The following is a 12,520-nucleotide window of genomic DNA, read 5'->3' as shown; positions in this document are numbered from 1 at the left end:
TTTTGTCTTTTTGAGACAGGGTCTCCCTATAGCCCCAGCTGTCCTGGAGCTCATTGTGTAGACCAGGCTGGCCTTGAACTCAGGGAGATCTGTCCGCCTCTGCCTCCCTAGTGCTGGGATTAAAGCGTGCGCCACCACGCCCGGTTTAAGCTCATATTTTTAAACTCATATTTCAGTAAATATTTTTCAGATGTCTAAACTTTTAATGATACGTACTGATTAATATTGTTCATATCAAACAGGACTGTACCAACAAATTATTAAAATTTTGAAGCACAGTTTTATTTTGGGATCCTAGTACATTATCCCTGCCCCCCCAACCCCCAGGATTTTTTGTCTCTTGTGATGCTCAGTACAAATACTGTAACTTATCATTAGTTTTACTTTATATTTGACAAGCATATATGATTAATGTTGTACATTTCATTTTTACTAGTCATTGCCAACAAAAATATGTGAATTGTATTCTTTCAAAGTCTTTAATTTTCTGTAGTGCATAATGAGCTTGTTACAATTTGTAGCAAACTAAGACTAAATGATTGAATGTCTTCTTGAAGTTAGCTGATAGGATATATCACGTGGGCATTTACTTTGAGGCCAGTAAAAGCTTCTTTTGTACATAACATTTTTCACCTGACATTCATAGCCTGCTTCCTTTAGCTCTTTCTCCTGAAGTTCTGTTATTATTGATTTAATGACTTGCTCTTTTGTACTAAATATCCTGTTAAAGTTAGTGATCTGTGTGTATTATAAAAACTTGTTCCTGAGTGTTTCTAGGTGAACAGTTTTATGATAGTGCTCTTACATGTTTTTTTTTTTTTTTTTTTTAATTTATTTTTTGTATTGCTACGATTGAACCCAGGGTGTTATCTGTGTTAAACAAGCACTCTGCCTCTGGGATACACCCCAGCATTGTCCTTTAGTTTTGCTTGGTTTTAGTCTCTGTCTCCTACCCCAGCCCTGTCTTATAAATTCTAGGTCATTGAATTTATATACTAATTCTTTTGCTTGGCTTCTGGTGTTTGTAAGACAGTGTATTCTCTGGAGAGGAGCTTTTTATTGGATTTTTATTTATTTTTACATTTTTCTAGAATATGAAAAAACTCTTCAGTGTTTTGATGCACATTTTGCAAAGATATCTGAATTTATCACTTGAAAGTTTAAGGAAGATGTTAGAATTGAGGGGAGGGTAGGCTGACAAATACCAGTGGGCCCTTGGTACATATGAAGCGGCTCTGCCGTAGGTTATTCTTTTGGGGTTTCTTTTTGATGACCTGCCATTAGCACCTCTTTTTGCTTGTTTACTTGATCCTTCATAGTGTAAGAAGTCAGATAATTGTGTGATTTGAGTTCTCAGTTATGTGTAACTAACATTACTCATAATTCTTGTCTATGAGCTGGGGAGATGAATTTCTTTCTGTCAATTCTTTTTCTCTGCTAAGTGACTTTTTTTCATTGATTTCCACATTGTAATTGTGGCTTGCTTAAATGACTTCTTACATAAATCTATTATTGTAATGATTTGAAATTCAACATTTTTTAGGAGAACTAGTTAGGCAGGATATAAATGAAGCAGGATGATATGCCCCTAGATGTGTAAGCACAGTGAGCACGCTGAAAGTTAAAGAATCTCCTCATGCCTGGTTTGTATTTATGACTTAAGTCATCTAGACATCATCGTGAAACCCTATCATATTTTTCCTCTTACAGTTTATTCTCCAGATATGCCTTCACGGCTACCAATCCAAGACATATTTGCTGGACTGGTTACAAGTATTGGCACTGCAATACGATACTGGTTTCATTACACACTTGTGGCCTTTGCATGGCTGGGAGTTGTTCCTCTTACAGCATGTGAGTACTCATGCCCTTTTTGGAATTACTTAAACAGGGTACAATTATTTAGTATTATAAAACATTGCCTAATATTGTTTGAATGATACTTATTTGTTGTTATGATGTCCCACATTAGGAAAGCCTCATTTAGAAAACATTCATCTTCTCTAAGCTGTTTTTTTGTGGGAGGAGGGAAGGATGTTCATGCTGGGATTGAATCCAGAGCCTCATGCATGCTACTGTGCATGCTTTCTACCACTGGGCTACATCCCAAGAGTGGGATGTGGAACATGTGTGTTTCTTGAGTGAATGTGGGAGAGAAAAATATAGCATATAGAAACTAACAAGGAAAGCTCACAAAGATTAAAAGAAATCTCTAATTATAAAGAACTAAATATTTATTCCTAATTTGTACCAATGCCTAAATGTGTCCAGTAGATGGCTTCTTTTCATACCTTCCTCTCATCTCCAGTCCCTTTTTAAAGTGTGTGTGTGTGTGTGTGTGTGTGTGTGTGTGTGTGTGTGTGTATACATGCGTGTGCACGTGTGAGTGCATGCAAGGGTGTGGAAGGTCAGAACAACTATGTGAAATTGATTCTTTCCTTCCAGCTTTATTTAGATTCCAGGGATTGAGCTCAGGTCCCAGAGATCAAACTCAGGTACTCAGGGTTGCACTTTTTTTTTTTTTTTTTGGTCTTTTTGAGACAGGATTTCCTTGTAGTTCCACCTGGCCTGGAACTCGCTATGTAGACCAGGCTGGCCTTGAACTCACAGACATTCACCTGCCTCTGCCTCGTGAGTGCTGGGATTAAAGGTGTGTGCTACCTCGCCTGGTACATAGCATACACTTTTACCTGCTGAGCCATCTTGCTGGCCTTTTAACCAGTTGTCAGGCTAATGTTTCTATCATTGGAATATGCACTATACTGAAGAATCTTCTTAGTTTCAAAGATGTGTATTTCCCAAACTGAAATCTCCTTTATTTCTGTTAATGATTTTAATGAATTTTGTAACTCCAAATTTATGTTTAGGTTGTGAGCATGAACCTCAAGTGGCTTGTGATTCTAAATTTGAAGACAATCTTAAGCCGGGCAGAGGCAGGTAGAACTCTGTTAGTTCAAGGCCAGCCTGATCTACATAGTGAGTTCCAGGCCAGCTGGGGCTACAGGGAGACACTGTCTCAAAAAGACTGAAGGAAAAAAAAAAAGAGATAATCTTTATGTTATATTTAGCTCATTAACTTAGAGCCTATCTTCCCTGGAAACATCTAAGCTCACACAATAAAAACAAGTCAGAAATATCTAGCACTAAGGATGTAGCTCAGTGGCAGAGCTCTTGCCTAGTTCTTGCCTAGTTTCCATCACTAGTGCTGGAGAGAGACCGAGATAGGCCAAAAAGCAATGTTCTGAAGCATTTGTTTTTTGTCACTCTTTTACTTGTTTAAAACGTAGTATTTGAGACCATTCAGATGTCTCAGTGGGTAAAAGCACTTGCCATGCATGCTCATGATCTGAATCCATCCCTGGAACCTGTGATTGAGGAAGAAAACCGACTCCAGAAAGCTGTGCTTTGATCTCCATACATCATGGCTTTGTGCATGTCTGCACACACGCATGGGCGCGTAGATAACAAATACGATTTAAAAAAAATTTTTATTTTTATTTTATGTGTATGTGTATATTGTCTGCATGTAGGTAAGTGCACCTGTGTCATACAATGCCTGTAGAGGACAGAAGAGGCTGTCAGATCCCCTGGAACTGGAATTATGGACAGTTGTTAGCTGCCATGTGGGTGCTGGGATTCGAACCCAGGTCTTCTGTAAGAACAACCAGTGTTCTTAACTGCTGAGCCATCTCTCCAGCCCCAAGCTTTGGTCTTTTAAAAATTGTATTTATTGGGGCTGGAGAGATGGCTCAGCGGTTAAGAGCACTGACTGCTCTTGCAGAGGACCTGGGTTTGATCCCAGCACCCACATGGCAGCTACAAACTGTCCTTAACTCCAGTTCCAGGGGAAACCAACGCCCTCTTCTGACCTCGGCGGCATTGCGTGACATGGATGCACTCACATACATGTAGGCAATACACATACACATAAAATGAAAATAATAAATAAAATATTGAAAAAAAGTAAGACCAAAGCTTTTGGGAGTCAGGCCTGCACAGGTTAAAGTGCTCATGCTCGTGGTGTTCACGGCATACACTTCACTATGCTTTCTTCAGCTGACTGAGTTCATGGTGTGGGTGTGACTACCACTGTGTTCTTTTTTGCTAGGCCGCATCTACAAGTGCTTGTTTACTGGCTCCGTGAGCTCTTTACTGACACTGCCACTAGACATGCTGTCCACGTGAGTATTGACTGTGAGAGTGACTTGAGGATGTAAATGATGTTTTTCTTCATATTTTTATTTTTATTATTACTTGAAAATTCTTCTAAGAACAGTAATTCATGTTTTTTGTCCTAACAATTCCAGCTACAGTAGAAGTATACAAATGATGCATTTTAAGGAACATTTATAATGGTGGGGTGACTTGTAAAAATAGGCTGGCATGCGGTTTGAGTTCTGTGCTACTAAGGTTTGTATGTTGAGATTAATTTTAAAATGCTTGGGATTATTAGAGTATACATGTTAAAAACTTGCTTGGTATAGTAGTTTACTTAACTCGACATTAGCATTTTGCTAGCCCTGTGTTGGCAAGTTCCCTTTTTTTCTCTGAGGCGACTAGTTTGTGGGTACCTGAATTGCCTCTGTTAGAAACTTACAGACAGGAGAAGAATGCTAGCTGGAAGTGCTCAAAAGAACTGTAGACACCCCTCCTGCTCCTTGTTGAAGAGTATTTTCTTTTCTTGATGGGGTGCAATGTTTTTCCTGAAAAGGCTGCAGATTTGCATGATTTCTTAGTGGTTGAATTGTGTAGCTCAGTTAGTCTTCCCCAGGCTTACCATTGCAACTGTTTATTGTGATAAAGCAAAGTGCCTGAAGCATAGTGGCTTTGGACAGCACCCATTTTACTTAGAATTCTCAAAGTCAGAAATCTGACTTGGGCTCAGTCAAGCTGTTCATCTGTTGAGGTTGCTGGTCACGCAGTACTGGGATTGAATGTCTAAGCTGGTCCTGCATGCGGTTCCTTGACTCTTCCGCATAGCCTTTGGTCTTCCAGAACTGGCCAAGAGGATTTCTCCAAAGTAGGCCCAGGACAGCATTCTGAACAGGGGCAGTGGAAGCTCACAAATCCTTTTCTAGGCTCTGGAACTTGGGGGTGCCCCTCATCTTTGGTCTAGGCAAACATAATGCTAGCATAGATTGAAGACATTAGAGAAAAGGACTCTAGAGTTTGGTGCTATTTAATATCTACAAGAAGTTAACTGTTTGACAGGGAAGAGGTAGAGAGGGAAGCATTGCGTCCCAACCCGTCACAGTGTTGATGGTTTAAAAGACTCCTCAGCAAGCAATAGTTACAGGACCTCCTTAGGGCCATACTAGTTAGAGTTTGGAACTACTAGACTGTGGTCTCTCACATTGATCCTTCCTCCGATTTGCCATAGAGGAAAAAAGTCATTACATGGAAATAGGGAATTTTCTAAGGGCTACCAAGATTTTGAGGTATCTATAAGTTAGTCTGAAATCTCAGACATGGGCAGTTAAAAGAAAGAGCCAGGGAATCTTCAGTATTCTGAATCTCAGATATTTTATGAATGATTATGGAAGGAACTGTATTTTGCCTCTTTTGATTTATTTTGACATTTTTTTCAGTTAGCATTAAAACTAAATTTGCTTTCTAAGTGAAAATTTTCAGTAAAAATGTATTATATTTCTTCTTCATGAATTAGTATTGTTCAACCCTTATATTCTGTACCATGTCATCAGACCTGCCTCTGAAGGAGCTTCCTGCCTTTTTCCTTGGATGACTCTGTTAATTTGTGCACTTAGGTATCAGCAAAGTTTTTAAACTTGTGTTTAAAACAAGGATAAGGAGCCTTGTGTGTTGGTGTACTCTCGAGGCAGAGGCAGGAGGATCTCTGTGAGATCAAGGCAAGTCTAGTCTACATAATGAGTTCCAGGTTAGCTGGGGCTACAGGGAGACCCTGTCCAAACAAACAAACAAGCAAAAAGATAAGGAAATTCTTATTAAAAGGGTTGAGCAGAGTTGATCACCTTTAGCAAATTTATATAAAATTTTTAGTTTTTGACAGGGTCTCTTTAGTCCTGGCCTACCTGGAAGTCACTGTGTGGACCGGGCTGGCCTTGATCTCACAGAGATCCCCTGCCTCTGTGCCCTGAGGGCAGGGACTAAAGGTGCTCACCACCATGCCTGGTGTAAATTATATAAATGTAATGCTTGCTTTTTGTTAACTGTTTTGCTGTTTTATTTGTTTTTTTCTTACTCCCTCCTGTTTCTTAGCTATACAAAAAGGCTGAATAGTTAGTGGCTATATATAGCTTGATGGATTTTAGTATAAAGTGCCTGATGATACAAATCTGTGATGCGTATATTAGCCAGCTTCTAAGATAGACAGACTCTCAGCATCATTATAGACATCCTTTTGGAGCAGCTGATTTTTACCCTAGAATTTAAGATTTACTTTTCTGGTTTTCTTTGGAGTTAATTGTGTGGTTTTTTTTTTAATAGGGAAAATTTGTTGGCGGATTGTTTGCAGGGCTGTTTTGTGGTGACATGCACACTCTGTGCTTTCATCAGCCTGGTGTGGTTGCGAGAGCAGATAGTCCATGGGGGAGCGCCAATTTGGCTGGAACATGCTGCTCCCCCCTTCAATGCTGCCGGGCACCACCAAAATGAGGTAACCCCCTCACCTCTGACTGTATTATATTTGACAGAACATGAAAATCATTTTAGCTTCTAAGACTTGAACCATTGACTCTCATATCCCTTATAAGTGCACTTATATCATTTAAAAAGGACAGTGGAAAGGTCTGGGAAATGAAGAGAAATGTAAAAACTCAAAAAGAAGGCTTTTGTGACTTGCCTCTTAATTTGCTTGTAGGTTGGGAACAGTGTTAGAGGAACCCTTTCATTTTCTTTGCTTGGGCCAACCACTTAACTAGGGCCTGGAAGTTACAAAACAACTTTATAGACAACTTGCTGCCTAACAGTAAGGAGACTCCTGCATCTCTCCAAGCCCTTTGTTTATCCATTTCTTCACATGTAGAGTGCCTTGCCTTTCCTGCTAAGTGGAAACCTTATCAAAAGTAAAAAATTTCAACACTATTCTTACGAATCTTGGACCAATGAGGTGACTCAGTAGGTGGAAGATGTTTGTCATCCAAGCCTGACAAGCTGAGTTGGATCCCCAGAACCCACAGTGGAAGGAGTGAACCAATTCCCAAAAGTTGTCCTGTGATCTCTACACATGCTCTGTAGCATATGCAGGTCTGCGCATGCACGCTCAAAGATGATAATAATAAAATTTAAAGAAAAAATCTTGTAATTTAGATACAAGGCTATTTTCCAAAAGTGTTACATTCATATACTTTTTTCAGTGATGAAATTGGTCACAAAATACTCAGTGATAATTAATCTTTGTTCTTATGATCTGCTGTTTTTCAGGGTGTAGATTGATATTATTAAAGTTGTTTATTCCATTTTCTGTACAGATTGCAACTTTGAAAAGCATACATGACGAACCCTCCCCTTCCTCTCTCTTGGTTCTGGGGATGGAACCCAGGGCTTTATGCATGTGAGGCAAGCATTCTACCACTGAGCTACATCCCCAGGCTTTTTCTTATTTCTGAAACTGGGCCCTGTTATGTAGACTAAACTGGTCTCAAACTCCTAGTCCTCCTTCTCTCCCCTAAAAGTGCAGGTGCACCATTGTGCCTGCCCAGGCACTGTTCTTAACCTAAGATTAAAATTAATACTTTTAGCAGCTGGAGAGGTGGCTCAGTGATTAAGAGCACTGCTGCTCTTCCAGAGATCATGGGTTCAATTCCCAGCACCCACATGGCAACTAACAACCCTCTATAACTCCAGTTCCAGGGGATCCAACACTCTCTTCTGGTCTCCAGGGGCTTTGCACAACACAGGTGTATTTACATACATGCAAGCAAAACACTCATACACATAAAATGAAAACAAATTATACTTTTAATTTTGTACCTCATGTTTTGAAGTATTTAATGTAGCTTTATTTTTGAATCCTCATTAAATGCAAGCAAATTTAACAATTAAAATTTTGTCTTTGCTTTTGGTAGGTATCAGAACTTTATTTTATTTTGCGTCTCTTAGTGTTTTACCTTCTAAGGTGTACCACACATGAGAAGAGTGTGTGGGATCCTCTGGCACTGGAGTTATGGGCAATTGTTAGCCTCTACGTGGGTGTTGGGAATCAACCTGGGTCCTCTGGAAGGGGAACAAGTGTTCTTAAACACTGAGCCATCTCTCCAGTCCCAGAACTTTTATTTTTATTCTCTGGTGTTATGGATTGGGCACAAGGCCTCATACATGCTAGGCAACTGCTCTACCACTTAGCTACATCCTTAGTACTTTTTATTTTTTATTTGGAGAGAAGGATCTGGCTAAATCACATAGGCTAGACTTAGTGTTTTGATTGTCCTGCCTTAGCTGTGAAGAATACTATTGTGGGCCACATGCCTGGCCTGCTAGAAGAACTCAGGAAGAGCCAGAGGAGGATGCATTTGGGAATTGATAAGTCCATATGTTCAGAGTCTTAGCCTCTATTCCATTAGAAACTATTTCCTAAGTGTTTAATAGCAGCAAATTAAGGCATGTATGTTCATTATAAGTATAGGTGTACATGTGCCATGGCATGTATGTGGAGGTCAAGGACCTTTGGAATGTATCCTTGCCTTTCCACCTTGTTTGGGACAGGGTCTTAAGTTGTCTTCCAGCTGAACTGCCAGCCTCCCTAGGATTTTCCTGTCTCCACCTCTCACTTCACTGTTGGATGGGTGTACCCTGTCCAGTTTTATGTGGCTTCTAGGGGGTCTGAACTCCAGTCCTTACTCTTATATGGCAGTGCTTTGCTCACTGGGCCATCTCCCCAGTCCTTAATGCTTTCTGAAGTGTAAATCACTAATTAAGTTGAGTATATACACTGAAGAATGAGTGTAGTTCTTAGATTCCAAGTTGATCTCAAATTAGATATGTTTAGAAGAGATGACTTTGAAGATGCTTCTTTTTAAATTTTAATAGGGTTATCTTTGTTTTGGTTTTGTTTTTCTAGTAGGGAAGAGTATGATTTGGAAGTAGAGCTAAATTGAGCCGTTAGGTGAATACTTGGGCTTTGCTGTCATTTTAGGCTCCCGTAGGAGGAAATGGTGCAGAAAATGCTGCTGCTGATCAGCCTGCTAACCCACCAGCTGAGAATGCAGTGGTTGGGGAGAACCCTGATGCCCAGGATGATCAAGGGGAAGAGGAGGAGGAAGACAATGAGGAGGAAGATGATGCAGGTGTGGAAGATGCTGCAGATGCTAACAATGGAGCCCAAGGTAACGGCTGCTCTGTGCTCTCACTCTTCATGACATCAGTCCCTTCTCAGCACACACTAGGACAAGAAAACGAGGGTTTTCAAGTTTCATGCTGTGCTTTAAAGTTCTCTTAGTTTTATTTTGACAAACTGCATTTATGGATATACATGTGCACAAGTGTGTGTTTTTTTTCTATGAAGCAGAATTTTGTGTTTTACATTTGTTCTTCACAGAGGATTTTGTTTAACTGAATGGTAGGAAGAAGTTAAGTTTGACCAGGGAAGGAACTTACTGCAGATTTACTTATTTGTTCCTTTTTTTCTGTTTCTATAGAGCTTATATACTTCTTAAATTGAAAAAGAACTCTTGAAGTATATATTATAGGTGAGGTGCTGTCTCTGGAAACTGTTTCTTTATTTTCTATCATTGTAAAATCCAGAATGTAAAATAAGATCTGAAGTTGGATCTGTCAGTGAAGAGTGTTCCTGTGAAGGGCTATTCTGTCATTGAGCCCTCAAGACTTTGCTAATATCTCTGTCCCTTCGTGTCAGGCAGTCAAGTCAGAGTATGTAGTTGTCAACAAAATACCAGGACCTGCCTTTGTGGAGCTTCTGGTCTAGGGAAGAAATAGGAAATACGCAATGTGGCAGGTGTTACAGGGTTGCTCTGAAGAGATGACTGTTTTAAATAAGGATTCGTACCAAGCTTGAGTAAGTGAATTTGGGCCCAAGGCCCAAACATAAGAGGAACCAGTTTCACAGTGGGAGCAGTTGGCTTCTGCAGGGAAAGGTCAGAGGCTGCTACTGCCCAGGACCTGGCCATTTTCTCTCTCTGTTCATTGCAGCAGTTATTGTCTGTCTTTCTCTTCTGCCCACTCTGGTATTCATTGTATTCTCCTGCCTTTAAATCCTGGAATGCTTTTTGCACTGCTCCAAGGAATAAAATGCAGTCCAGACCCCACATTCCTCTTATGTGGTCTCTGTCTTTCATACTTTTTTCTCTTTAGTTTTTTGAGGCCGGATTTTACAGTGTAGCCCAGGCTGGCCTGGAACTTTGAATCCTCCTGCCTCAGTATTGGGAGTGCTGGGATTTCAGGTGTGTGCTGCTTCATCCAGCTCTGACTTTGATACTTTTAACTTCTAACTTCCTAATTCATTAGACAGTTCCGATCCTGTAGCTTTCTTCTTTTCTCAATCTACCACACAGATTTCTCACTCATAGCTGTTGACTTTGTCTTTCACGTAACCCTATTCATTTCCTTTCTAGCACTTAATACAGGCTAGGATCACCTTATTTTATAGGTATTATTGATTTATAAGTCTATATTTATATGTAGGACTTAGAACCTAGCAAGTAAATTCTCAATTTGGGAAAAATTTTAAATGTGGCTTAGCTTCTTAGCAGACTATGATAATTAAAAGTGTTTTTTAAAATTACATGTGGTTTTTATTATGTACAGTCTAATTTCTATTAATAATCTTTTACCGATACTGTATTTCCAGATGACATGAACTGGAATGCATTAGAATGGGACCGGGCTGCAGAAGAGCTTACGTGGGAAAGAGTAAGAAACTTCCTTATCCTGGTTTTGTGTTTTAATCCTGAAGTATGTTTTAAAATTTGGCATATTTAGATATAAACACTAATTTTGTAGTTACATTTCATGAAAGCACTTAGCAGGATTTAATTTCTACAGAAAATAAAGTGATGGACAATTTGTGCTAAAAATAATGGCAACGATGAAAATTTTTTTAATCTTGTGCCTCTAATACAAACCTTGTTTCATATGGGCAATGTGGGCTTTGGAAAAGCTAAGTAAAAATCTAAAATTGAGTAATTTTTATGCTTCATTTGATAAAATAATTTACTTCTATAATGAAGTCTTTTCTGGCGCTGTCAATTGTAAGAATTAAACTTAAAATGGACTCTTTTGCAGTGTATGGGGTACAGGCTCATGGCCTTGGGTATGCTATGCAAGTGCTCTCCCACTGAGCTATGTCCACTGGATTTTTATTTTTATTTTTTTGAGACAAGTTCTCATTATGTAGACCAGGCTGGCCTCAAATTCATGGAGATCATCCACCTGCCTGTCTCCCAAGCCCTAGGATTAGAGGTGCACATTACCACACCTGGCACCCATTGACTTTATGAGAAAGGGTCTACTATATTCCCTAGTGTTGGGATCACAGACATACACCATTGCCCAGCTCAAGATGGAATATTTCTAGATGATATTTTTTCATATGACCTAGGAGACCCAAAATATAATATGTACTCCGCAATAGTAAGTGGGCCTGGAAAGTAGTGGTTGAGAACGGTGTTCAGTGATACTAGGAGAACTCACTTCCGTAAGAGAAGAAAATCCACTCCGTCTTGAATTCATGGATGTTATTATTGCTATTTATTTCAGATGCTAGGACTTGATGGATCACTAGTTTTTCTGGTAAGTAAAAGTACTATTTGTGTTAGAATTTTTGAATTGCTTGTCTTTGGGATTCAGTAACCTCAGATTAGCAGTATGTGTTTCTTTCTGTACCAAAAGTCAAAATGCTTTTCGGCTTTTGATTACTTGATTTTTGAAAGTATATTTTGTGTGTTGACAATACTGGGAATACTTAAAAGCAATGCTTTAAAAATACTGTTAAATACTTGATTTTCTATACCACTGAGAGCCAAGAAGCTTGTGTACTTTGACAGCTGAAAGCCACAGTCTGGTCTTGGAACCCCACCCATCTTTACTAGGAAGTTTGCCTTGTAGTAAAGCTTCCATCTTTATTTTATGATGTTTTTAAATGTGTGTGTTTGAAGGTCATAGTCTGCCACTCCTTTTACTGTGATGATGTGGGGATCAGACTTGGGTCCTCAGGTTGCCCAGCAAGCACTTTGACCCACTGAATCATCTTGTTAGCCCAAAATTTGCAACTTAAAGTGATGGTAATGCTGGAGATGGCTTGGAGGTTAAGGGTGCATGCTGTTCTCGCAGAGGACCAGAGTTCAGTTTCCTACACCCATGTCAAGTGGCTCACAACTGCCTATAATTCTGGCTTCGGGGGATCCAATGCTCTCTTCTGGCCTCCATGGGTACCTGCACTCATGTGCACATACCACTTACAAACACATATAATTAAAAAATAATAAAATTAATCTTGCTGGGTATGGTGGCATATGCCTTTAACTTGGGAGGCAGAGGCAGGCGGATCTTTGTGAGTTCGAGGCAGTTCGAGGCACCTGGTCTACAT

At 39.7% G+C, this 12,520-nt stretch overlaps 1 protein-coding gene across 2 annotated transcripts in view; it reads left to right on the top strand.

The window, feature by feature from the left end:
- The window catches only part of March6 (membrane associated ring-CH-type finger 6), a 74,931-nt gene that overhangs the window by 20,455 nt on the left and 41,956 nt on the right, over nt 1–12,520 (top strand). For both annotated transcript variants that reach the window (XM_008837637.2, XM_008837635.2), the window contains exons 4-9: nt 1,711–1,854; nt 4,109–4,181; nt 6,466–6,634; nt 9,113–9,302; nt 10,784–10,845; nt 11,692–11,724. In XM_008837637.2, the coding sequence (XP_008835859.1) occupies nt 1,711–1,854; nt 4,109–4,181; nt 6,466–6,634; nt 9,113–9,302; nt 10,784–10,845; nt 11,692–11,724 (671 nt within the window). The remainder of the gene's footprint in view (nt 1–1,710; nt 1,855–4,108; nt 4,182–6,465; nt 6,635–9,112; nt 9,303–10,783; nt 10,846–11,691; nt 11,725–12,520) is intronic.

This window comes from Nannospalax galili, unplaced genomic scaffold (assembly GCF_000622305.1).
Source record: "Nannospalax galili isolate Female #2095 unplaced genomic scaffold, S.galili_v1.0 scaffold698, whole genome shotgun sequence".
In the NCBI taxonomy this organism is placed as follows: Eukaryota; Metazoa; Chordata; class Mammalia; order Rodentia; family Spalacidae; genus Nannospalax; species Nannospalax galili.
The sequence above is the reverse complement of the archived record's forward strand: the minus strand, read 5'-3'. Positions and strand labels throughout refer to the sequence as shown.